Genomic DNA, 26,178 nt, shown 5'->3' on the forward strand with positions numbered 1-26,178 from the left:
TGCACTCACCAGCAAGAGACAGACAGACAGAGAGAGAGAGAGAGAGAGAGAGAGAGAGAGAGGGAAAGCGCGAAAGAAAATTTGCTACAGAGGACATGCACTCACCAGCAAGAGACAGACAGACAGAGAGAGAGAGAGAGAGAGAGAGAGGGAAAGCGAGAAAGCAAGCCACCAGGTCTGGGACTCAGACCATGGTCAGTCATACAGAAGGTCAGCACCTTAACCCCCACGCCACCTGCTGGCCCTGGAGAGAAGACCTCCTAACAGACTGCAGTGCTGGGGGAAGTGAACTACTCACCCAGACATTGCTCTTCTGCTTTCTCAAAGTTGAAATCTGCCAATTAAAGCCTGACGTTGAGGGTCACTGGGAAAGTCACACCGTATTTTTCATGACTTTCCCAATGACCTAAGAGAAGGCGTAATCGGGGCTGCAGTCCAGAAATACCTTCCCCTCTCAGACAGGCAAGATGAAGAGCGCAACAGTGACAGTCCCTGTCCGACAGTCACTGCAGCTTCCCTCAACGCCCCCAGGCAGCCCGGACAGCACTGCCCCTGCCCTAAAAACTAGGTTCATGAGACTCTTCTACCTCTCCTTGGCCACAGAGCTTCTTGGGCATTACCCTCCCTCGCTGATAAGCAATTTCTACAGAAGAGCCTGCAGCTATCACTCCACTTTAAAAAAAGTGCTTCAAAATAAAAAGGCAAGTTTCATCATAAATAGCCACCCCCCCCCGTTCCACACACATGTACTTCATGTGTTTTTCAAGCCCCCAAGGGCCAGGACTCAAACCATGCCATTGGCTATGTGAGATCCTCCGCCTTACCCACCAGGCCACTTGGCTGGCCCATGAATAGCATTTTAAACTAAAAAAAAAAAAAAAAAAAAGCACTAAAAATAAAGTTTAACAGGACCAGCAGTTGGCATAATGGCTATGTTGTTGGACTCCCATGTAGTCAACCACGGCTCAAGTCCCGGACCTGGTAGCTTAAACTCACACACCAGACACATATGTGTGCATGCCCAGGATCCCAAGAGAATGGAGGAGAAAGAATTGCAGCCATCCCCCTGGGTGGTGATTTCTCGCTTTCTGTCTCTCTGTCTCTTTCTGGCGAGAGCATGCACCCCATAGCAATAAAAACCACCGGAAAAAAAAAAATGAAGTTTAATTATACCACCCAGATGTCATAACCGTTAAGACATCAGCAAATGAATGTCTAGGCATAGATACATTTTTTGAGAGATTTTCACTGTAGGGCGCGTACACTCGCCAGACAGACAGAGAGAGACATAGAGACAGAAAGTGAGAAATCACCCCCTAGGGGGGATGGTCACGCCGCAATCCCTCCTCCTCCATTCTCCTCTCGGGATCTTGGGTGCACACGCACACGCGCCCGGCGTGAGTTTTAAGCCACTGGGTCCAGGACGTGAACCACGGTCGACTACGTGGGAGTCCAGCGACATAGCCATTACGCTAACTACTGGTTCCCGTTACAATTATTTTTTTAAAGAATCATTTATTTAATTTATTATTATTATTGTTCTTCAGTTTGACCAGGGAGAAACAGAGAGAGAGAGAGAGAGAGAGAGTGAAAATAAGCTGCCAGGTCCAGAACTTGAACCACGGTCAGCAATGGAATCCAGGTGCCTTAACCACCACGCCATCTGCCAGCCTCTACATACATATTTTTAAAATTTCTACCTAATTTCTATGTTAAAGATTATGCAGCTTCCTCTTTACAGTGACAATACAAAGTCTGGAGAACGCCAGGAAAAAAGGCTTTAAAAGCAGAGTCAGGGAAAGCTCAGGCCTCAGGATGGCCTGCACTATGGAACCACTGGCAAAGAAGATCTTTAAAGGAGTTTTAGTAGCTGAATTTATGGGTGTTTTTTGAGCATACTTTTTGTTTACTAAGATGAACACAGCCAAGATTTCAGGCATACAATGAACAAGAAATTCTCTTTCACCTTAGAAGTTTATTACAAATCCATCAAACAATCTGGAATGTATGGGATCAGAGAACAAGATCAAGAAAAATGGCTGAATAGCAAAAATGAGGACCAGTCATCACGCTCGGCCTCCTATCTAAGCTGTTGGAGACCTGTGGGAGGAGAAAGAGGTGCCCTCCACACGGCAGACGCTTGGTGGCCCCACAGCACATCCTCTGGAGTACCAGGGACTTCTGCTCTGCCCTGGCTTGAGTTTCCCACCCACCGTGAAAGTCACCTACTTGTTTGTTGCTTTTCTTCTGTATTTATTGTTAAATATCAATGTTTTACAAATGAAAGACTAAGGAAGAAAAAAAAAAAAAAGCCGTGTCAAATCATGGGACTGATTAACACGAAATTCCAAAGGATGGAGAGGAGAGGAATGATTGGGGAGGGGACACACAGGACATTTCACCAACACTAATGACCTTCCTTTTCTTTTTTTTAAAGAATTATTTTTATTTAATTTTGTCATTATTTTTTAAGAATTATTTATTTAATTCCATTTGTTATTATTATTTTTTAATTTGACCAGAGAGAGAAAGGGAAAGCAAGAAAGCAAGCCACCAAGTCTGGGACTCGAACCGTGTGAGCCATGTGGGAATCCAGTGCCTTGAACCACCACACCATCCGCCAGCCCTCACTGTCATTATTTTATTTCATTTTTTTGAAGTTGACCAGAGAGACAGAGAGAGAGAAGGAAAGTGAGAAAGCAAGCTGCCAGGTCCAGGACTCGAACCACAGTCAGCCATGTGGGAGTCCAGCTACCTTAAACACCACGCCACCTGCTGGCTTCAATGATCTTCCTTTTCTTTTTTTGGTTGGGTGGTAGGTTCACATATGTACATTTTACTATTATACTTTAAGCCTCATGCTGTTTTTTAATACTTATTCTAAGCTTTATACCTTAGTATACATACCTGTCAAAAGTATTTCTGTAGACATCAAATGATATTGGGTCACTGGCAAAGTCATGACACATTTTTGCATAGAAAAAAATCAAAGTCGTGACTTTCCCGACAACCTAACAGATATAAAATAAAGAAAAAAAACATAATACTGGAGATGGAAGGTGGCACGGTAGTTAAGGGTGCTGGACTCCCGCATGGCTGACCATGGTTCAAGTCCTGGACCTGGTGGCTTGTTTTCTCACTTTCCCTTTCTCTCTCTTGTTCTGTCCCTCTCTGGTCAAATTAAAATAAGGAAATAAATAAAGTTAAATAAAATAATTGCTTTAAAAAAATAGAAAACATGGGCCAGCATGTGGTGTGGTGGTTAAAGGCACTGGATTCCAACATGGCCAACTGTCATTCGAGTTCCAGACCTGTTGGCTTGCTTTTCTCTCATTCCCTTTTTCTCTCTCTCTGTCTGGTCAAATTAAAGAATAATAGTAACAAGTGGAATTAAATAAATAAATATTTTTTTTAAAAATAGAGAAGAAAAGATAATATTCTAAAGGGGAAAAGCAGAGCCAAGAGAAAGTTGCTTCTGTTACTCCCAAAAAATATAACGAGATTATAGGCCAGCTGGTAGCATGGTGTCTAAAGCGCCTAGCTAGATACCACATAGCCGGCTGTGTGGTTCAAGTCCTGGACCCAGTGGCTTAAAAAACACTCTAGGAGGCCAGCAGGTAACGTAGTGGTTGGACTAGACTCCCACATGGCTGACTACAGTTTGAGTTCCGGACCTGGTGGATTGAAACTCACGCTGGACATGCATGCTTGCATGCCCAAAATCCTGAGAGGAGAATGGAAGAGAAGGGATTGGAGTGTGACCATCCCCCCAGGGGTGATTTCTCACTTTCTCTCTCTGTCTGTACAGCAAGTGAACACACCGTATTGCAAAAATCTCTATTAAAAAAGAAAGACAGACATATCAGTCACATGTGCATGCATGTACAAGATCCCAGGAGGAGAATGAAGGAGAAGGCACTGTGGTGTGGCCATTCCTGCTAGGAGTATTTTCTCTCTTCCTCTCTCTCTCTCTCTCGCTCTCTAGCAAGTGCACATGCCCTAAAGCAAATTAAATTTTTTAAATTTTATGTATGTTTATTTAAAAACATATATATATATACATATATACACACACACACATATATTAATTTTATATATTTCTTTAAACACACACACATATATATATATATACACACACACATGTGTGTGTGAATAAATAAATAAAATAAGGTCCTGTCTGCCAGGGCATGCAGTAGGTGAGGGGCTTACCCAGGGAAACAGCTTGGCCAATGAAGTCACATAGGAGACATTTTTGCAATTAACTCTTTATCATACCTAACCTTGCCCTTTGCTATATTTAGGCTCCCTATTGGCAAAGACCTAACCCAGCCTAAGTTTAGAGACATTGGCTGAGACCACCCATTCTGGAATGAATCAGCCCTTAATTTTGTCTTCCATTTTATAGATGGCAAAGTGAACAAAACAAAGAGGCTTATGTAATCTTTAAGGCTAAAAATGAGTTCTAAGGGCCTCAATTCACTGTGTTACATCAAGCAAAGCTAGAATTTCATTTTCTGGGTCATATCCATGCAGTTTCTCTCTTCTGTGGTTGCTGCAATATATCTAGAGAAAGGGAGAGGTTACCCATTTCCATAAAGTAGAAGCGATGGCCTCAGGAAACTCTGATACACAAGAGTCTTATTATCCCTGCCTGCGAGATCTCACTTGCCAAGTGTCAGAGGTTCAGCCATCTCTGCAGCTCCCAACGGACTATCCTATGTTAGGGTTTGTGACATGGAATACTTGCATTTATCTCGTCCTTGTACACAGCTCTCTCTCTAGAAAGAGCGCACTCATAAGGCATAAGAGAAGAAAAAAATTCTAAGTTTGCAAGGCAGAAATCTGCAGTTAATGCAGTATGTCTGAGTGTAAAATGGCTTAAGTGTCTGCCCACTCAGGCTCCTTTTAGCTCTGGCAATTCTTCATTTCCCATATTTATCTTTTAACTCTCCTATCTCTGGCCACCAATGTTTCCTTCCTACTCCAAAGGCCCCTGAAACTTGGTCTTCCTCTCTCTATAGCTCTTCCCTTACAGCTCTATTCCAGAACTCTTGAAAATCCACAGACCAGAAACCTCCTCACAATTCCTTTGGTGAGCCACTTGTAATGGGATTAAAGGGATGAAAGCATAGTATCTTCATGTTGTCTAAAGGTGGGGCCTTGGGAAGACGTTAAGATTAAGGGCATGGGACCAGCGCTCAGCATCACAGCTATGTCGCTGGACTCCCACATAGTCAAATGCAGTTTGAGTCCCAGACCCGGTGGCTTAAACTCACGCCGGGCGCATGTGCATGCGTGCCCAAGATCCCGAGAGGAGAATGGAGGAGAAGGGATTGCAGCATGGCCATCTCCCCTGGGGGTGATTTCTCGCTTTCTGTCTCTGTCTTTCTGTCAAGTGCACGTGCCCTATAGTGAAAACCTCTCAAAAAAAAAGACTAAGGGCATTAGGGCAGACAGGAGGTTTATAAGGAAAGAAAATGAGACCAGAACAGAAAGACTTACAGGCCTGGCCACTCCGCTCTTGTCTTGTCCTTATGTTGTGATTAAGACGCTGCAAAACACCTATCAGACGTAGCCCCAGGACCTTGGACCTCCAAATCAGGAGCTGAATGAACCTCTATTTTCATAAATTACCCAGATTCAGGTATTTTCTGTTCTTAGCAACAAACTGGACTAGATTACTAGAGAAACCTTCAACTGCCTTAGTTGAAGGGATGAGGCATTAGTCCTTTCCCATAAGGAAGCAGAAATATTAGTGTTGTAGCAATTTTGCTTCTAGAGTGAAACTGGTTTTGTTATTTGTGATTCCAAAATTTGCCCATGCATCTTAATTTAAGAACCCAAACTTCAACTATTGACCAGTTAGTTCCTAAAATAGGGTTTAAAGATTCTTATATAAAAAAGACTTATAAAGAAAGAATATAGAGACCAGCAGATGGCGTAATGATTATGTCGCTGAACTCCCACATAGTCGACTGCAGTTCAAGTCCCAGTCCCAGACTTGGCAGCTTAAAACACACTGAAGGGGGCGTGGTGGCACCCACCCTATGGCAAAAACCTATAGAGGCTGGAGGACTGCAGCATCGAGTCCATCTCACTCTCTCTCTGTCTCTCTCGACAAGTGCACGATTTGGGGACCAGCAGTTAGCATAATGGCTATGTCACTGGACTCCCATGTAGTCGACCGCAGTTCAAGTCCCAGACCCGGTGGCTTAAAACTCACACCGGGTGCATGTGCATGCGTGCCCAAGATCCTAAGAGGAGAATGGAGGAGAAGGGATTGCAGTGTGGCCATCCCCCCTAGGGGGTGATTTCTCGCTTTCTGTCTCTCTCTGTCTTTCTGGAGAGCGCACGCGCCCTATAGCAAAAACCTCTCACCAAAAACAAAAACCCCCAAAAAAAAAAAAAAAAAAAAAAGAAACATTTAATAAAACTTTAAAGGAATTATTTTATTTAACTTTCTTTCTTTCTCTCTCTTTCTTTCAATTCGAACAGAAAGGGACAGAGTGAAAGAGAGAGAGAAAAAGTGAGAGAGAAAGTAAGCAAGCCAGCAGGTCTGGGACCCGAACCGCGGTCAGCCATGTGGGAGTCCAGCACCGACAATCAACATGTCACCTGCTGGCTCCAATAAACTATTTTTTTTTTAATGGGGAAAATATGCTAGCTCAGTGTCACCTGAAATAAAAGGCTTCTTTCCAGAGAACCTTAAAACTGTGATTCACTCCACTTTCACAAGGTACCTAGGATAGTCAAATTCACAGACACAAAGCAGATTGGTGGTTGCCAGGGACTGGGAAGAGGAGGTTAATGGGTACAGAGCTTCAGTTCTGGGCGCTGAAAAGCGCTCTGGAGACGGATGGTGGTGACAGCTGCGCAGTGACGTGAATATACTTGATGCCATGAACTGTACATTTTAAAATGGTTAAAAATGGTAAATTTTAGGTTATACATACATTACCACAATAAAAAAAAAAGAAATAAAGCAATGAATGTTCAACCTGAATATGAAGAAAAACACACTAAGGAGGAAAATAAAATAGTCTGGGGCTCTGTACTAGATAGAATTTGCTGAATCTCCTCCCAATGCCTTCTCACTCCTAGCCTCCTCCACTCTCCTACCACCAGTAAAAAGGATATAGCAAAATCATAAACAGAGGAAGCACAGGAAATCAGACAGAAAAGCTCAAACCTTTCCAATGCGCAGTCCTCTCCCACGTCCACTCTCCGTCTCTAGGATGGGTACTGACATTCCTATGTAAGAGTTAGGGAACGCAGTCCCTCTGAATCTCACTTACTGTACGCTACAGAGCAGTCCTTGAATTCTCACCACAGGCTGATGCTTTCAGTTCTTGTCCTCAAAAGGGAATTCCCTGAAGCATGCTGATCCCCCACTTCCCACACATAAGAGCCTGCATCTACTTACCAAGATCTGCTACCAAAACTTGCTAGTTTTTGTAGAGACCAATGTTTTTTTTTTCCTGTTCTATATTTAATACTCAACAGCTTCAGCTTTTCCCAACACCACCTAACTGTCATGCAGCAGTGAAAAGAGTCACTGCTTTCCAGCAATGAGGACCATCACCTTGCACAGGAGGCGCCTGTGGTTCACCTGACAAAGCTTCGAAACATCAACGCTGCTCTTTGAGTCTGTTTGCCATACCTCCTACCCCCTGAGCCCCAGAGTAACATGCCTTACCTTTGGTGTCCTGCATGACAATTGAACTATACTTTAAGAAGGTGATCAGCAGGTTACTGGTCTGCACATCTGCATCCAGTGGGAGTTCCACCGAACTTATAACTGGAATAGAACAGATAAAATGCACTTAGCTACAACACATTCCACTAACACTTCTACCACATGGCCCATTCACCAGCAGGCAAGAAAATCACTAAAGAAGCTTTTTCCGAAACAGAGGGAGGAACAAATGCTTATCGTAAAACTTCTATCTACTCCCCTAGGCTTCTAGAGTCCTTCCTTTGCCCAAAATTAGGCCGCACAACCTTCTCTCAGGACTGGTCTTTGGAACAGGGCTTTCTCCCAACATCTCAGGAAGAGCATGTTGATCTCACTTCCAGCCCCAAGTAACCCAAAAGAGTTCAAGGTCTTTTCTTTTCTTTTTTTTTTTTTTTTTTAGGGTCTGTTTCTTACCAGAGAGAGGGAAAGTGAGGAATCACCCCCCACAGGGTATGACAACACTACAATTCCTTCTCTTACATTCTTCTCTAGGGATTTTGGGCACAAATACATATGAACCCACCGTGATTTTTTTCTTTTTCTTTTTTTTTTTTTTTGTAGAGAGGTTTTTGCTATAGGGTGCATGTGCTCACCAGAGACAGAGAGAAAGACAGAAAGTGAGAAATCACCCCCTAGAGGAGATGGTCATGCCACAATCCCTTCTACTCTGTTCTCCTCTTGGAATTTTAGACACACACACATGCACCCTGTCTGAGTTTAAGCCACCGGGTCCGGGACTCGAACCATGATCAACTATGTGGGAGTCCAGTGGCATAATCATTATGCCATCTGCTGATCCCAAACCCACCATGATTTACAAACTGCCGCATCCAGCACTCAAACAACGGTGAGCCATGTGGGAGTCCAACACCTTAACCACCACACCACCTGTTGTTCCCCTCCCAGGGTACTTCTTAAAGGCCATTTCATTTATACCCAAGGAAAGGTCTGCACTGAATATAAATAAACCCTGCTTTGATAAGCCTCTTGCTTAAAATAAATGAAGATTCTTTCCTAATAAGGAGAAATCTTGCTCAACTGCGGGAACAAATCTTTAGGGAGGAAATACGTAAGATGGAAGGAGAGAAAGTTAAGGTAGAACTATATTCAAAGCCTATCCCTTGATGCCTGTGCCTTGAAAGGGAACTTGAAAAGGAATATCAGACTGAAAAACAGGTGGACATTGCTAAACAGGATAGCCTGGGAACTGCGTTTGATCTACTCAGCTGCTGTTTCCAAGGGAAATCCCGCCCCCAACTCTATGATCCACAGTCTCCGGGAAGGAAACTAAGGCTGGCAGACACAAAACATGGTCTTAATGCAGACTTCCCAAGATTCTAATATTTTCAGTTAGATTTAAACATCTTGTTAGATGCACTTACATTGTCTAAGACATACATATACGCAAATGGAGGCTCATGACAGCTCAGATAAGCCAGAGAATCTGTAATTTTCTGCTGCATTTTCAGCCATGAAGACTCAGCTGAGTTGGGGGGTGTTACTCATAATATGTATTCATAACTATAATGGATCCCTCTGGAGGTATCACGATGTATGCAGAGAGTGCTTATTAACAATGGGAAACATTTGCATATTATGGCTCCATAACACACAGCAAGCACAGCAAAAAGCCCTAGGAGAAGAAATTAGCATGCCCTGCCCTCGGCTGATTTCCCACAGTTCAGCCCCCAAGAACTAATAAAAGACTAATATATTTTTATGTTGAAGTACTAAAAGGTCTTAATTCATGTTATGAGTTAATGACTTGAGACTGTCACTTCAAACCACAGTCCATTCTGAAGTTCAGAGCCCATAATCATTCCTTTCTCCAAACCAAACTAGGAAGTGGGACTTTGCTCCCCACTCACACACAGCAAGAGCTGAAAAACTATCTTATATAATACGTGGAAATATAGAAGTAATGTATTTTTAGTTTACCAGAAAGTCCTCTTATGCCAAGGCTGAGTTGTCAAATGTCAAGTCTGAGCTGAGAACAAATGTTACAGCTAAACTGCTGGCTTTTAAGAATAATGGCTCCAGTGACATACCTTTAAATACAACTGGGTTACTGAGCACCACTACAATTAAAAACCAAAACATTGAAAACAAGGCTATACTACTTAGGACCCCTACAGAAAGGAAATGAGCTAGGAGAGAGAAGAGAACAAATAAAACAGAGGCAGAACAAAATCCCTCACAAATGAAAATCTTCTTCTTAAAAAAGGATCATTCCTTGAGCTTTGGCTTCACAATGCTTCCCAGGAGCTTTTACAGAGGGAGACAGTCATTTGAAAGTGGGCTGACTTGATCTTCCACTAGAAAAAATAAAAGCTCGCTGGTTGTAGGTAAGCACAAATCCTGCCACTGCATAAGCAAGCGTGTGGGTGGAAGTGTTCACAATGAACAGTTTGAAAGGCAGTTCTCTGAAGCATCCAAAGCCCGACATCACATGAAACTCACTGACACTCCACTATACTAATGTAAACCCCAGGTCAGGTAGAACTTTTTGTCTGTTTTATTCATCAGTGTTATCCAAGTGACAAACAATATGTGAAAACATACACATACACACACACACACACACACACACACACACACACACACATACACACAGTCTTTTGATATCCATGGTAACCAGGCAGGCTTCAACCTTAAAGAGAAAGTACAGTATTTTTATTGGATTATTCAGTGACCCGAATAGAGACAAGTAGGCAATCCTCACTACTTGCTCCTTCTCAGTAAGATATTTTGGAATCTGGCTTTCAAGTCTGAACAGACTCAGTTTGCTACCACAGACCTGAATATCACTGGCGCCTCCCTGACAGGCTTCCGTACTCCTCAGAGTGCCTTGCAGCGCTATTGCTACAGGTGCTGTATGAAACTTAGAGGGGAGAAAGCAAAAGGCGGTCATTTCAACATACAAACAGCAGGGAGGCTCAAAGAAAGGGTCGAAGTCGGATTTCCTGTACTTCCTTGCCTAAAATTAGATCAGCGTTCGAGGTATGGCATCAACATTAACATCAACCATTTTTAGGTTTAGGTACTCTAGCAAAAACACTAACCCTGTAAGAGAACCAACTCAGGTAACAAAGTTTTGGGAACAAAATTCATGATTTCTTTTCTGTTACCATTTTTTCCATTCCAGCCATAAAATTTGTAAAAGGGAAGTTATTTGTGTTGTTGTTTTAGAGAGAGTAGTCTTAAATACCCACCAAATTCCCAATTCTAATATACTCGAAGCTAGTCACTGCCAACTGAGAGTAGCTGACAGGCATAACTATGAGTCCCAGGCTCACTTTCTCTTGGGTCTATACAAATGTTTACTAAGCAATTACCATGCCGGGCACTACGCCGGGGAAACAGTAATACACAAAACAGACACGGCCCCTGCCCTGAGCACCGTCCTGGTTCTCACTTAACCTCTCCCTCGCTAACCACAGGCACTGTTTCACTCCTCTGGCCTCAATTTCCTCGTCTGTCAAATGGTAACATGCAATAACATTACCCGTCCACATTACTCTTCCATGTTTATTTCAGTACTTTATAGTCACGAGGTAGTATTTTTCGTAAAGTATCACTTCTGAGCCTCACGAGTCCCGAGGGTTTGGTAGGATAGCATTCTGACCTTTGAGGTCCCTTTCAGATCTGGCACTCCACAATTTTATTGGGTCGTCAGAAAAGTCATGATGCATTTTTGCATAGAAAAAAGTACGTCATAACTTTTCTGATGACCCAATATAACAACTATTCTCCGAGGAGGACAAGCTGGAGTTATGTGGCTTCTTGCTCAGAGAAAAGCACTTGCTTATCTTTTCCAAAGTTTTCTTTGGAACTTCAGGAGTCCTGAAGGACAGTATTACAAATGTCTTACTTGAACAAATTAACAACCATGTTCTCTGTTCAACAGAGCTATGCTCCCGCTGAAAGATCTAAAATCCTATTAATCAAGGAAACAAAAGAGGTGGTGGGCTCACCGTCAGAGGAGGGCGGTGTGGTCCCAAGTGGTGTGGCTGGGGTTGTTGGCGCAGGACTGACAGGAGTCGTCACCAAGCCCATTTCTGGATGACTCTGAAAGAGGATACACATAGGTATGAAAACAGTAACTCCGATTCTGAGCATCCTCTGCTTAATGCTCTGGTACTCCTGGCCTCATAACTGGACAAAACGCTCACCGAGGAGTGACTGCTGTACATTTAGTTCCCATGAGTACCTGGCTGCTGTTAATGCTTGCTAACCTCTAGTAAGTAAGAAGCTCTACGGGCTAGTTTTCTTTAAGCAACTAGGTTCCCATTATGTAAGTTTTTCTGCAGCACCACATGAATAAAAAACTGGGGTAAGCAAATACACAGGGTAACTCCACAAGAAAGAGGGGGACTTCTGCAGTCCTATCCAGACCTGGACAGGGACCACTCTCAGCAGGTCAACCTAAAACACATCCGATGATCACCCAGTTCATGCATAGATGTAGGTGAGCCAAGGAGGTACCCAGCATTAGGAAAGGAGGTATGCAGAAGGCAGGCTTCCTATTCTACAAGTAAGGGTGGGTGGGCGGAGAGGCAGAGACAGGGAGACACCCAGACTCCCCTGTCCCTGACTGTCCTTACCCATCCCTACCACATCAGCTCTTGAGAATTAAGCTGAATGGCAGCTGTTTTTAATCTCCCTATGTTTCCCCCAGCAGTTTTACCAGCCCTTTTCCTTCCTCACCTCCTTTCTTTAAAATCAGTTATAGAATTTGGATGGCTTACAAAGGTAGAGTGCAAATAGTGGATGAAGTCCCTTCGGTTATCAGTTTCAAAAACTGAAAAGTGTTCTCTGAAACAGACCCCAAACCAGCACACTGCTTTAAAGCATGACCTTGCTTTTTTTTTGTTAAAACTCAACCAGTGGGTTCCATATTCTTCTCCTCTGAGAGAAATGCATAAGCTAACTTTCCTTTAAAAGAAACCTACATACATATTTTAAACAGCCTGGCTTTAAAGTTAAAAAAAAAAAAAAAAAAACCACTATCAATATTTTAAGATAGCTTTCACGGACAGCACTTGCGAACGTCTTGGTCTACTTTAGTCCCCTTCCGAGCAAACTCCTGAGAAATATTCCTTAGGCGTGTGACCCTGCACTCTGGATTCTCTGACTTTCTGCTTTCAATGTATGTGTAGGCCATTTTATCTGTTAATAGCTAACCTTATGCTGGAAAGGGTAATTTTTACTTTCCTCCCCTAGAAATTGGTGAGATAATAAGATAAGTGACTTGGCCTATTTTATTTCCAGTGGTGATTTCACAGTGGTTCAAAAGCAGAAAAGCCTGACATAAAAATTCACCTGGCAGAAAATGCCAGGAGATTTCTAGTGAGCAAAACGAAGTAATCTCAACTCACCTGGGTGAACAGAATCAGTAAACTGCTCAAAACCATTAACTCTGCAGGTTAGGAGACCCACTTAAGTACAAGATGGAAACATACAAATCTGAGGATAGCAACGAGGCAATTCTGCTATTACACTAGCCAATGCAAAGCAGGGCTTAAACAGGTGCAGCCAGATAGGCCTCCCAAGGGAATGAATCTGAATGACATTTGGAGAAAGAAAGGTGGAGGGGACGTTTAATGTGACCAACCTGAGCTAAGACCGTGATGAAGTTGCGATTTAAATGAACAGCTTCATAAAGTGCCAGAAGAATGGCCTCGTTGGTTCTAAAGAAAAAGAAAACAAATTGGATTGGCTCAAAAGTAGAGGAGTTAAAATACAATTTCACTTCAGCTCTTTATTAGCAATCCCTTTGAGTTTCTAATATTCCCCTTTTCCCTTCTAGGCATACACAAACTGTATAGGTGTGTGCCAGGGCCTTAATTTTAATTCCTTGGTATACATTAACTACATTCACCATCTTCTGGCTTTTCCATCCCCATCCAGTAAAGTCCTCAACTGTCTCAGACATCCAGGCCTCTTGTTTATTACCAGAAATGGGTGTAACAGTTTTTCAACTTCTTGGGGCTCAAAACGCATGAGACCAAAGTGGAGATTTTTAGGGCCCATTACTGTTTAAAACCCAACAAACAAGACCAGCAGATGGCACAATGGTTACATTTCTGGATTCCCACGTAATTGGCCATGATTTGAGTCCTGGATCCAGTGCTTAAACTCACACTGGGTGCATGCATTTGTACAGGCATGCCCAATATCCCAAGAGGAGAATGGAGGAGATGGGACTGCAGCGTGGCCATCGTTCCAGGGGGTGATTTCTCATGTTTTGTCTCTGTCTCTCTGTCACTCCGGTGGGCACACGTGCCCTATAGCAAAAATCGTTTTTGTTTTTTTTTTCTGAGGTTTTTGCTACAGGGTGCATGCGCTCACCAGAGAGAGAGAGACAGAGACACAGAAAGCGAGAAATCACCCTCCTGGGGGGGATGGCCACACCACAAACCCTTCTCCTCAATTCTCTTGGAATCTTGGGCGCACACACACACGGTACTCGCCTGGCATGAGTTTAAGCCACCAGGTCTGGGACTCAAACCGCGGCCGACTACATGGGAGTTCAGCAACATAGCCATTAAGCTAAGTGCTAGACCTACAAAAAATCTCTTTCTTAAAAACACAAAACAAAACAAGAAACACTTGCTAAATCATCAGAAAAAAAGTCTGGAGAATGGCATGGCACTGGGCTCCCACTTAGCCAACTGCATTTTGAGTCCCTGACCTGGCAGCTTGCTTTCTTACTTTCTCTCTTTCTCTCTCTTCCACGCTCATCAAATTGAAATAAATAGGGGCCAGCAGTTGGCATAATGGTTATGTCGCTGGACTCCCATGTAGTTGACCACAGTTCGAGTCCTGGACCCGGTGGCTTAAACTCACGGCAGGTGCGTGTGCGTGCGTGCCTACGATCCCGAGAGGAGAATGGAGGAGAAGGGATTGCAGCATGGCCATCACCCCTAGGGGGGGACTTTTCGCTTTCTGTTTCTCTGTCTCTGTCTTTCTGGCGAGCACATGTGCCCTATAGCAAAAAAACTCTCAAAAAAATTTAAAATTAATAAATAAAAAAAGTTAAGTAGAATAATTCTTTTAAAAACGTTTGAATCTATAAAACGTTAGCAAAAGATGCAGTTTCACACTCATATTCGGCAGGAGAGCCCACACTAACGTCCAGGACACTACAGTAGGATGGCAGGCACTTACTGTACTGAGATTTTCTCATGGGCATCTGCTATGAACATGCTGCCCACCTGTGGAAGAAAAGGGGAATTGCAGACTATGACATGAGGCTGTGACATCAGAGGAGCTCTGAACTGCCAAGCCTTTAATCAGTGAAAACATGCTGCTTCCAGATGACCGGCATGTGGAACTGTGGACCGTCAGTCACACACACCACACACCAAAACTAGCCCACTTGGAAGATTTTGAAAGACGTATTTTAAAAGACCTAATAAATGAATCAATGAGAACTCTACTAAATCATCTCACTTTACAGGGCCTTTAAAAAGAAAATCCCGTACTTCTGTCCTGAGCAGGAGCTCTGATGCAAGGTTAGTCACTCTGACAGTGAGTAAATGTCACCCTTCACATCATCTCTGTTCCTGAAAGTTGCTCACTTGAAGTCAGGAACTAACTCATGAAGAATGTCATCGAGGTATCTTTGGGAGAATATTAGGGTTTCAGACCAGACTGTCTTTGCAAGGCCCACTGTCCCTCCACCAGATAACAACACCTTTAGTTCGGGTCCCAGTCAGAGCAGGTGAGTAAGTAAATGAAGTAGGCTGCCACACAGGCACGGAAGACAGAGCCTCAGGAAGTATCTACCAGTTACCAACGCCCAGAACTGTAGCCTGAGCTTCATTTATTTGGTGTAAAACTTTTTTCCTTGGCTAAATGGCAAAGATCTCTGAAAGCAGTATAATTATATTTAATTTACTTAATTGGACATCAATACAAAACCTATACTTTTCAGGACCAGCAGGTGGTGTGATGGTTAGGGCAGCTAGATCCACATGGCCCGCTGCGTGGTTCAAGTTTCAGATCCAGTGGCTTAAAGAGGACATCATGCACAAGTGTGGGACTGCTCAAAATCCTGCGAGGAGAATGGAGGAAAAGGGAATGCAGCATGGCCAACCCCGGTGGGCTTTCTCACTTTCCCTCTCCCTTTCTCTGTCTTTGGTGAGTGCACATACCTTATAGCAAAAATGTTTAAATAAACAATTATCTAAAAATTAAAAAACCTCTATCCCTCTAGCCTCTACGAGACTGTACTCATTTATGCTTAAGAGTTAGAGTCTTTTGGGCCCTTTCCTGAGAGGAGGCTCTGAGAAGAAAGAAGGGAAAACGCACAGACACTGTGGAAGAACAGTTTCTTCGTGGCAGTGGTGGTGGCGGTAGTGGGGGCAGCTACTTCCTGCAATGAACTCAAAAACTGTCTTGCCCTAGGAACTGATTCCTTGAATACTAATGCCCAAGAAGACAGACTTTCTGAATGGGCCAAGGTTCTAGGACCTCCTAGATTTATCTCTTAAAAATCGGTCTCAGGCCAGGTGCAATGGTGTAGTTCCAGCTATTCAGGAGGCTGAGGCGGGAGGATCACAAGAGCACGGCCAGCCTGGACAACAGAGTGAGACCCCGCCTCTTGAAAAAAATAAAAGGGGGGCGGGCAACGCAGCCCCTAGCACGGCAGTCAGGCAGTCACGGCAGTCAAGTGCCATCTCTTGGTAGCTAGATACCACACGACCAAGCACAGTTTGAATCCCAGTCTGAAGCTTGAAAACACACTGGCCACATGTGCATGAGGGCCCAAATTCCTGACGGGAAAGAAGAAATGGAGGAAAAATGATTGTGATGTGACCACACCCTGTTGTCAGGCACTTTTTCTGTCTGTCTGTCTGTCTGTCTGTCTCTCTCTCTCTCTAAGCACACGTGCCCTCTGGCAATTAAGAATGAAAAGTTTAAAAAAGTAAAAAAGGTGGGTGAGGGAAGCCAGATGGTGGTGCACCAGCAATACAACTGGACCCACATGGAAAGGTGGGTTTTGTATCCCAGGGCCTCCCTGTGCACTGAAGGTGCATGTGTACCCACAATCCAGGCTGGCTGAGGTTAGGGGTGGGCTGCAATATGAGGACCCCGCTGGGTGGTGCCTATCTCTTTCTGCCTGTCTCTCATGGGAAAAATAAATCATCTTTTAAAAAAAAATAGTCCCAGTTTATCTCGCCCAAAATGTCAATGCTGCCAAGACCGAGAAGCCTTGCTCTGGAGTCTTATAAACTGGACTAATAAACATTGCTAACCTTTGGCCCACTCGGCCCTAACCATAGGCCCTCAGAGTGGCTCAGCAGTGCACAATCTCTCAGGACTGCTGTGAAAGACCAAGTGGCCACAGCGACCAGCCGAGAACACTCAGAGGAGGACTTCCATCTAAACCTTTCTATTCCCTGTTGCACAGGGTCAGTTCCTACCCAGGGCCAACTCTTTAGGAAGGAAACGTCTAGCTTAATGTATACCTCTACTTCAGCCGTTAATTAATTATGAAAAAAAATCAGTTCCAGAGAAATGAAAGCTCTCCTTTACCCCATCTCACTTGGTTGGGGACTAAGGGAGAGTCACTTCCCAATAAAACACACTCTGAGCAGCTCCGCCCCTCATCATGCCATCGCCTTCTGAGCCCAGATTTGCCGACCCCTGCAGACTTTACGTATTTCTGAGCAGAAGAAAAGAAACCAAGTGGTACTTACCATATTGGTTAAAGCAGAGAAAAAACCACTCTGGTGTTCTTCTTCCTTGTCTTTATATTGCCTGAACAAAAAGAATTCAATTCAACTTCAGAATTATTTATCAGGTATGCCTTTATCCTTGGCATCCTAGGTAATCAGGGCAGGGCACTCTTAAAATGTTCTGACTCCAGAAAACTAAAGCATTATGACAGTCTAGCCCCTGCAGTTTCGCGAGAGCTAAGAGGCACCCATCTGTTCTCACGGTGCGTACCAAAATGCCTGGCTACTTTGGGAGAGACTGAGAAAGCAAGTGCAGAAGTGTGAGACCGCTCCGACATATGGCTGATCCACTTATTTCCCAAACAGACTTACTTGGAAAGTGTGACAGTGAAATTAATTTAAGGCTGTTAATAGTGAAAATCTTGTTTGTTTTTGAAGGAGAAGGAGGTAAACCTGCAAGTTAAACTACTTGTGGAGGTAGGACAGATTTGAAGGTCCAATACCCAATTTTGTATGAGGAAAATCTGAAAAAGAGTAAAAAGATCCTTGCTAGCCCCTGACAGGATTAAGGATACCTCTGGTTTCTGCTCACTGAACACCAGATCCTTCCCCATCTCTAACAAGAGGAAAAGCAACCATCAGAGAAGAGAATGAATAGGGACTCTGCAAAGCTGAGGGTGACTCCCAGTGAAAATGAAACCTCTGTCAAACTAGAGCTAATTTGGTATGCCTTCTCCTTTTACTTATTTTTTAAGAGTTCAAAAAAGCAGTGCTTCCCAACCTCTTCTACTGGGTTTTCGGAAAGGTCACAACACATTTTTCTATGCAAAAATGCATCTTGATTTTTCTGACAACCTAATATGTAGAAAATTATATTTTTATGCTATACACTGGACTAATTGGGAAAGACTGCTGTGGGTGAAAAACTATCTAAAATGCTCTAAAACAGGGCCAGCCCTGTGGTCTAGTTAAAAGAGCTGGATCCCACTTGGCTGATGGCAAAGTTTGAATCCCAGCCTTGCTGGCTTAAAAACACACCAGGCACATGTGCATGTATGTCCAAAGTCCCCAACAGGATGGAGGAATAGAGAAGGGATTATATTTTGACCACGCCCCACTGGGACTGCTTTCTCCCTCTCCCTCTCTATCTCTCTCTGGCAAGCACACATGCCCACTGGCAAAAGACAAAAAAAAGTAAAGCTTTACAATAACAAGAATATGTCTAAAATGCTTAAACTAAAGATGGAAACTAAACTGGTGGCTACTTATGTCACTGGACTCCCACGTGGCCGATCACAGTTTGAATCCCAGGTCCAGAGGTTTAGAACTCACACAGGGTGCGTGTATGCATGTGTGAAATCCCAAGAGGAGAATGGAGGAGAAGGGATTGTGGTGTGGCCATCCTCGCAGGGGGTGATTTCTCACCTTCTGTCTCTCGGGTGAGTGTACACACCCTATAGCAAAAATCTCTCTATAAATAAATAAATAAAACATTTGCTGGGCCAGCAGGTGGCATGGAGGTTACGGTGCTGGACCCCATATGACCAACTGCACAGTTCAAGTTCAGGACTTGGTGGCTTGAAAGTCACATGGGGCACCTGTGTACAGGTGTTCAAAATCCTGAAAGGAGACTGGAGAAGGGACTGTGGTATGGACATTCCCCTGGGAGTGATAGCTCACTTTCCTTCTCTCTCTTGTCTCTCTCTCATGAGCACACACACCTCATGGCAAAAACTGTAAAATTAAAATTTAATTAAAAAAAAAAACACAACCATTGCTAAATCTATCAAGCCAAACCAGAACGAATACATTTGCCAGGAACTATATCTCAAATAGCCTTTTAAGACATGTAAGGAAATTTCACCCTAAGAATTCTAGTGTTTCCTCCTTAACCATGAATGAAAAGTAGACCTGTCCCTTCTGGGAAGGTGGGCTTACCTGTTATACTCAGATAAGGCCTGGGCGATTACAAGCCCCATTCCCTAGAAGAGAGAAGAGAACACAGGTGAGACAAGAGAGCAGCAGCAGGGGCTGGCGGCAGGCTGTGCCTAGGCAGGCTGAGGAGGAGGCCAGTTACACCGCCCAGTCCAAGGCCACATCCAAGAAACTCTGCTGAAAGCGGGCAACAAGGACGGGGATTGTGAGGCACTGTCAAAGCATAAAAGGAACTTAAGATTTTTCCCATCTAAGTGTCTTACTTTATGTTTCCAGATACAATTAAAATAGGGTAACAAGGGGGGAAAAACATCAGCCCAGACAGACAATTTCACTGAGATCGTTTTCACTTCAAAAGAGAAGAGTTAGAATCGTCGAACGAAAAGCCCTCATTTGAGTGCCCCAAAACAGTCACAAGAAAAATGACAATGAATCCCATGCTAAATGAAGGCTCACGTGAACAAGTCACTTGCCTTCAAGTGTAGGAAAACAGGAATATAAAGGGGAGCAGCAGCCAATAAAAATTAAAGTGACTGGGACCAACAGACGGCATAATGGTTACGTTGCTTAACTCCCACATTGCTGAAGCAGTTCAAATCCTGGACATGGTGGCTTGAAACTCACACCAGGCGTGTGTGCATGCGTGCCCAAAGTCCCAAGAGGAGAACAGAAGAGAAGGGATTGCGGCATGGCCATCCCCCTGGGGGGTGATTTCTTGCTTTCTGTCTCTCTGTCTCTGTCTTTCTGGCGAGGGCACAAGCCCTATAGCAAAAATCCTTAAAAAAAAAAAAAAAAAAAAAAACCTAAAGTGACTTATCACCTTTCCCTTTCTTCCAAAATCTGAGAAGCTTAACACAAAAGTCAATCCAGTCCACGAGGATGAAATCATGTGTGCATTTCTTTCTGTGAGGGAAACTTGACTCTTTCAGGCACCAGTTGGTCACAGTGCATGGGAAGGCAGATCCCACAAAGCCCTCTGTGGTATGAGTCCCAGGCTCAGCAGATTAAAAAAGACACAGAACTGGAGACCAGCAGGTGGCATGGTGGTTAAAGCACTGGACACTCCCATATAACCAACCACAGTTCGAGTTCTGGACCTGGTGGCTTGCTTTTGCACTTACCCTCTCTCTCCCTCTCTCCATCTCTGTATGTCTTGCTCCAGTCAAATTCAAAAAGTGGTAATAAATGAATAAATAAAATTAAATAATTCTTAAAAAAAAAAAAAAGACACAGGGCATGGGACCAGCAGGTACCATGGTGGTCAAGGTGCTGGATTCCCACATAGCTGAAAATGGTTCAAGTCCTGGACTCAACAACTTTAAAATCAAGCCAGGTGCTTGTGTGTGTTGCATGCCCAAAATCCTGAGAGGAGAATGGGGGGACTGTGGCATAGCCATCCCCTCTGCAGGGTGATTTCTCACTTTCTTGCTCTCTGTCTCCTTCTGTCTCTCTCTGATGAGCATACGTTTCCTATGGCAAAAATAAATAATTAATTAATAATAATTAAATTAAAAATAAATCATTTTATAAAATAGATGCAAGGCATGTGTATATACATACCCAAAACCTGCCTGTGACGGAGAAATGGAGGAGGGGGTTGTGGCATAACTCCACTCCACTGGGAGGGTGCTTGCTCTCTCCCTTCCTCCCTCCCTCTTTTGGAGATTGCAAGCACCCTCTTTCAGCAATTTACGAAATAAATAAATAAGGGGAGATGGAAGAAATGAAGAGGGCGGGATGAAATGGGAATGAAGCCGAACACCTAGTCATCTTCCTCCTCCTTACATTCAAAGATCAGAGGTTATTTCCTAAACTTTCAAGAAGATCTATATATATATTGCAGCTATATATCATCCTTCGTGTTTCAGCATCGCCAAGTCAGGCTATAAATATCTGGCTAGTTCTACAAGAAGGAATTTCCCATCATCCAAACACATAAGCTTTCTTACTCTTGGATGTGTAACTGACTGACTGTAGGATAATCGACCTCAGTGCCCTATCACATGAAGGATAGCCAACCACTTTATCCTAAGTAGCAAGCAGATGTGCCCTCATTCCTGTCCCTCATGATGACAGGGCAGAAGACAACAGGACAGCAGCACTGACACTCAGGAACACATACCGATTTCCTCTTCACAGGCAAATGCGATCAGAACAGCTCTCTGCCCCCCATCCTAAGTGCCCACTGGAAGTAAGGCCACTGAGTGCAAGGAAGACCAGGCACAGGACCCAGATACTCACATTGAGGGTGGCCTCATCATCTACAATAGACAGCTTCACAATATAAGGATTCACAGACTGTCAAAACAAGAGAAGAGAGGGAACCAGCAGTTAGCGTAATGGCTATGTCGCTGGCCTCCCACGTAGTCGACCGCGGTTCGTGTCCCGGACCCGGTGGCTTAAAACTCACGCCGGGCGCGTGTGCGTGCGTGCCCAAAATCCCGAGAGGAGAATGGAGGAGAAGGGATTGCGGCGTGACCATCCCCCCTGGGGGGTGATTTCTCGCTTTCTGTCTCTATGTCTCTCTCTGTCTGTCTGGCAAGCGCACGCGCCCTACAGTGAAAATCTCTCCAAAAAAAAAAAAAAAAAGAGAAGAGACACAAAGTAAATGTGACCTAGTGAAGAAGTCCATTAGCTATTTAATAAGGCATTAACAAAAGTACTTCCTTTACAGTTTATTTTATTCATGGGTGTGTGTATGTGCATGTGTGTGTGTGTGCACGTGTGTGTAAGAGAGAGAAGGAGGGAGAGAGAGGAAGGGAGAGAGAAAGGAGAGGGAGAGAGGGAAGGAGATAGAAAGGAGAGGGAGAGAGGGAAGGAGAGAGAAAGGAAGAGAGAGGGGGAGGGAGGAGAAAGAGGGAGGGAGAGAGAGAGAAAGGAGAGACGCGCCCTTGATAGAGCCTCACCATGGCCATGCCGTGATCCCCTTCCCCCAGCCCTCCAGTCCCTCAGAATCCTGGGCTCATGTGCACTTGGCATGCTTTCATGTCAACTGGAGATCTGAACCCACAGTCAGCCATGTGGCTTTCAGCACTGCAGTTCAGTATGCTATTGCCTCTGCCACTGAGGCTGTGCCAACAAGAATGCCTCCTTAAGGCCCTCTTCACAGCAACACTCCTGACGCCCAGTAGTGCCAAGCCATCTTGCCAGCTAAGTGCCCATCTCCATAAGCCTCTCAGTGTATGGGCGTCCGACAAGGGTGCACACAGGTACACAGACACCAGTTCTGCCTGGCCTGCACTGCCCCAGGCCGAGTCAGCTTGGACTCACATCCTTCGCTTCTCCCATCTTTCTATTACTGAGTTCTAAAAAGTAAGTGAGCACTCCGCAAAACTCAGTTTGTCCTATCCTACCACTAATTTACAAGTCCATAGGGATAGCTGTCTTCTGGGGGACATAAGAGGTTCTTTGCCATGAGGCACATATTTATAAGTTCCTAACTTACATTCTCATCCCAAAGGCTTCCTCGCCATTTCACAAACTGTATGCAAGGACTGATTCACCCACCCATAAAACAAAGCCACCTTGGGGGTGGAAAGTGGCAGCTGCTTAACAGCTAGAGAGGCCATTCATGGAGATCTGATACCCAAATAACACTGCAGGGGGAACTGAAAGAAAAAAAAACGATGTAATTACCCAAACAACAATCAGGACACTGGGATTTAATGATTGTCCCATCACTTATAGCATGGGAAGGTTTCTTGACTTGTTCCAGACCCAATCTCAGCTGGGCAGCATATGGAAATGGACATATATTTAAACCCATTAAGCAATTAGACCATCTCCTACAGTGGAATGAGAACCACTGACCTGCTCACCTTGAAAATGTCCCACTCCCACGATGTGAGAAGACCTCATGTAGCACAGGCACCAATTCTAACCCAAGGGAGGCACAGAACAATAGTTCTCAGACTGGCAGTTTTTCCAGCTTCTGAGAAAACTCATTACTGAGAAACTTGAAAACCCAACTGAAAGGCTAACCCCCCACACGGACCTTATTTAATGGAGTTTCTGAGGGCAGCTTTTGCGTGACAATAGGGAACATAGAAAGAGACTTAGCTTTCCTAAGAACCCAACTGTCTGCAAGGCTTCACACAACACAAGGCGAGGCGTAAAGCCCACTCTACTCTTACTTGATCTCACAGGGGAAGCTCTCCACACTCCTTCCTGTACCAACAGTCAAATCCTGCCGAAGCTACAGACTTCAGCCAAACCCAGTGCAGCAGGACCGTGGACCAGGGCATCGGCCGTCAACAGACCCAGACAGCATCGCCATCAGAGCAACAATACAAAGAGCAGATCACTGTTTCGTGGCACAGATTTTGAAAGGCCAAGCCACTCACGTGCCCAAAAGTTATCTTAGGCAGTAATCAGGATTATATGATTGCTAAGACCAGCATATGCTTTGGCAGCACTTGAGGAAAAGGCAAGGTGGCCAAAAGCAAAGGTTTAAGTTCTAGATCGTTATTAACTGTGACCAGTTAGGCACATTAATTAACATAACTTCAATGTCCTTATCTGTAAAATGGGGATATTTTCTCCCCTGGGGTTGCTATAAGATTTAAGTAAGACATGTAAAATCCTTAGCAAAGTATCTGCTATATGGTAAGGGCTTAGTAATTAGGATCTATATTCGTTTCTCCTTTGACATTATTATCACATTTAAAGGAAAGCTTTTTTTTCTTTTTCAGGCTCCTGAAAAGGAAAGCTTAGTAAAACTTTTTATTATTGTTTTAATTATTTTATTATTATTATAGTTTTGTTTTGTTTTAAGTTTGCTATGGGGCACTTGTGCTTACCAGAGACAGAGAAAGAGAGAGACGGGGGAACTGAGAAAGCAAGCCACCAGGTACAGGACTCAAACCATGGTAGGCCATGTGGGAGTCCAGCACCTCAACCATCACACCACCTGCCGGCCCATTATTATTTTAACTTAACCAGAGAGAGACAGAGAGGGAGAGAGGGAAAGTGAGAAAGCAAGTTGCCAGGTCTGGAACTCAAACCACAGTCAGCCATGGAGGAGTCCAGCGCCCCAACCACATCACCTGGCAGCCCCAAAAGGAGAGCTCTTTAAAATGGGGTAGATAAGGAACATCACATCACAACTAGACACAATACACAGTTAATTTCTGGGTAATGCCATGCTCAGGGCAGTGGTTGGGTCTGAAATGTGGCCAGCCTAGAAGGGTATGATCTTAATGGTGTAAAAGTTTCTACTCTAAAGACACTAATTTTCCTTAACACTATGCACCTCGTCATGCAGATCACTTTTTAAAACTGGAGGCAATTTGCTTTTCATCCATGAGACAGAATCACAAACTCAGTGAACTTTCACTAGATTACTTGAATAAAGTCCTGACTTTATTTGATCTAAGTCAAACCATGGTAGGCCATGTGGGAGTCCAGCACCTCAACCATCACACCACCTGCCGGCCCATTATTATTTTAACTTAACCAGAGAGAGACAGAGAGGGAGAGAGGGAAAGTGAGAAAGCAAGTTGCCAGGTCTGGAACTCAAACCACAGTCAGCCATGGAGGAGTCCAGCGCCCCAACCACATCACCTGGCAGCCCCAAAAGGAGAGCTCTTTAAAATGGGGTAGATAAGGAACATCACATCACAACTAGACACAATACACAGTTAATTTCTGGGTAATGCCATGCTCAGGGCAGTGGTTGGGTCTGAAATGTGGCCAGCCTAGAAGGGTATGATCTTAATGGTGTAAAAGTTTCTACTCTAAAGACACTAATTTTCCTTAACACTATGCACCTCGTCATGCAGATCACTTTTTAAAACTGGAGGCAATTTGCTTTTCATCCATGAGACAGAATCACAAACTCAGTGAACTTTCACTAGATTACTTGAATAAAGTCCTGACTTTATTTGATCTAAGCCATATATATTTAAAATTTTCATTGCTCTTCCGTAGACATTTCTTTTTTCTTTCCTTTTCTTCCTCTAGCTCTTTAGATAAAATGACTAAAAAATGGAATGCATTATAAAAAAAGAACTACATATTTACTGGATGACTTCTTTTCTATCACTTTTGTTCCTCAAGTCCAGCACCATATTTGCCTTCTTGGTGTGTGGTTGGGTATTTGGCCTCTCTGGCTCTGCACCTTTCTAGAAAGGCTACAACTTACCCCACTGGTCACGGATTGATTGTGGCAGGACCTAGGCTGCCGTTCTCCCCAGCACACCCTCTCATACTAGTTTACATAAAACTGCACTAGCTTTGGGTTTTGCTACGTTCATGGGGAATCCTTCATGTTCCTGTCAAAAACCTCCCTGCTCCCTGGTCACCAGGCTTCTTTAATGGTTTCCAGTGAGTGACTTATATCGAAAGCTGCGAAGCCCAGATAAATTATGCCCACTAGCTTGCCCTTGCTCACTGTATTAATTCTTCTGGGGGCTTCTGACAGAGTAGAGATGCATACCTCACTCCAGAAATGTGATTTTCTCCAGTTCCTTGGCCATGTCCAATTTTTCAGGCTGACATTTCAGAGTGCCCTACTGGGCTGAGCCAGGGTTCAGTTCACACTTAGAGAAGCCAAGCCACTGCCTCAGAGTCACCTACATCCAGTAGAATGTTCTGAAAATATTCATTACCGATGATGGCGTGTTCCTGTCACATATAACTCACCCTCTCTAACTATTCCCAGCACTTCTCCTCAGCTATTTTTCTTGCTGTTGTAATAAGGCCCTAGAGGCTATTACATATGACAGAGATCAAAATGGCTACTTTGCCAGCCCCTCCAGATCACCAGTAAAACAGGTGTTGGTGATAAATTACATATTTATTAGTAGCTCTACACACCATTCA

General features: G+C 44.0%; 2 protein-coding genes across 2 annotated transcripts in view; one reads left to right on the forward strand and one right to left on the reverse strand.

The window, feature by feature from the left end:
* Window positions 1-26,178, reverse strand: part of ARMH3 (armadillo like helical domain containing 3) — a 270,864-nt gene that overhangs the window by 183,627 nt on the left and 61,059 nt on the right. The window contains exons 9-15 of the mRNA XM_014583337.2: window positions 21,598-21,654; window positions 19,360-19,403; window positions 17,443-17,503; window positions 14,906-14,952; window positions 13,350-13,425; window positions 11,710-11,803; window positions 7,697-7,798 (exon numbers count right to left, since the gene is read on the reverse strand). Of these exons, the coding sequence (XP_014438823.1) occupies window positions 7,697-7,798; window positions 11,710-11,803; window positions 13,350-13,425; window positions 14,906-14,952; window positions 17,443-17,503; window positions 19,360-19,403; window positions 21,598-21,654 (481 nt within the window). The remainder of the gene's footprint in view (window positions 1-7,696; window positions 7,799-11,709; window positions 11,804-13,349; window positions 13,426-14,905; window positions 14,953-17,442; window positions 17,504-19,359; window positions 19,404-21,597; window positions 21,655-26,178) is intronic.
* Window positions 1,812-7,246, forward strand: LOC106733619 (protein CEBPZOS-like). The gene is given in 3 exon segments (XM_014583316.2): window positions 1,812-1,918; window positions 1,921-2,231; window positions 7,235-7,246. Coding segments are annotated over 3 exon segments (426 nt in total). The 5' UTR covers window positions 1,812-1,815.

Source organism: Tupaia chinensis, unplaced genomic scaffold (assembly GCF_000334495.1).
Source record: "Tupaia chinensis unplaced genomic scaffold, TupChi_1.0 Scaffold144255_1, whole genome shotgun sequence".
NCBI lineage: Eukaryota > Metazoa > Chordata > Mammalia > Scandentia > Tupaiidae > Tupaia > Tupaia belangeri.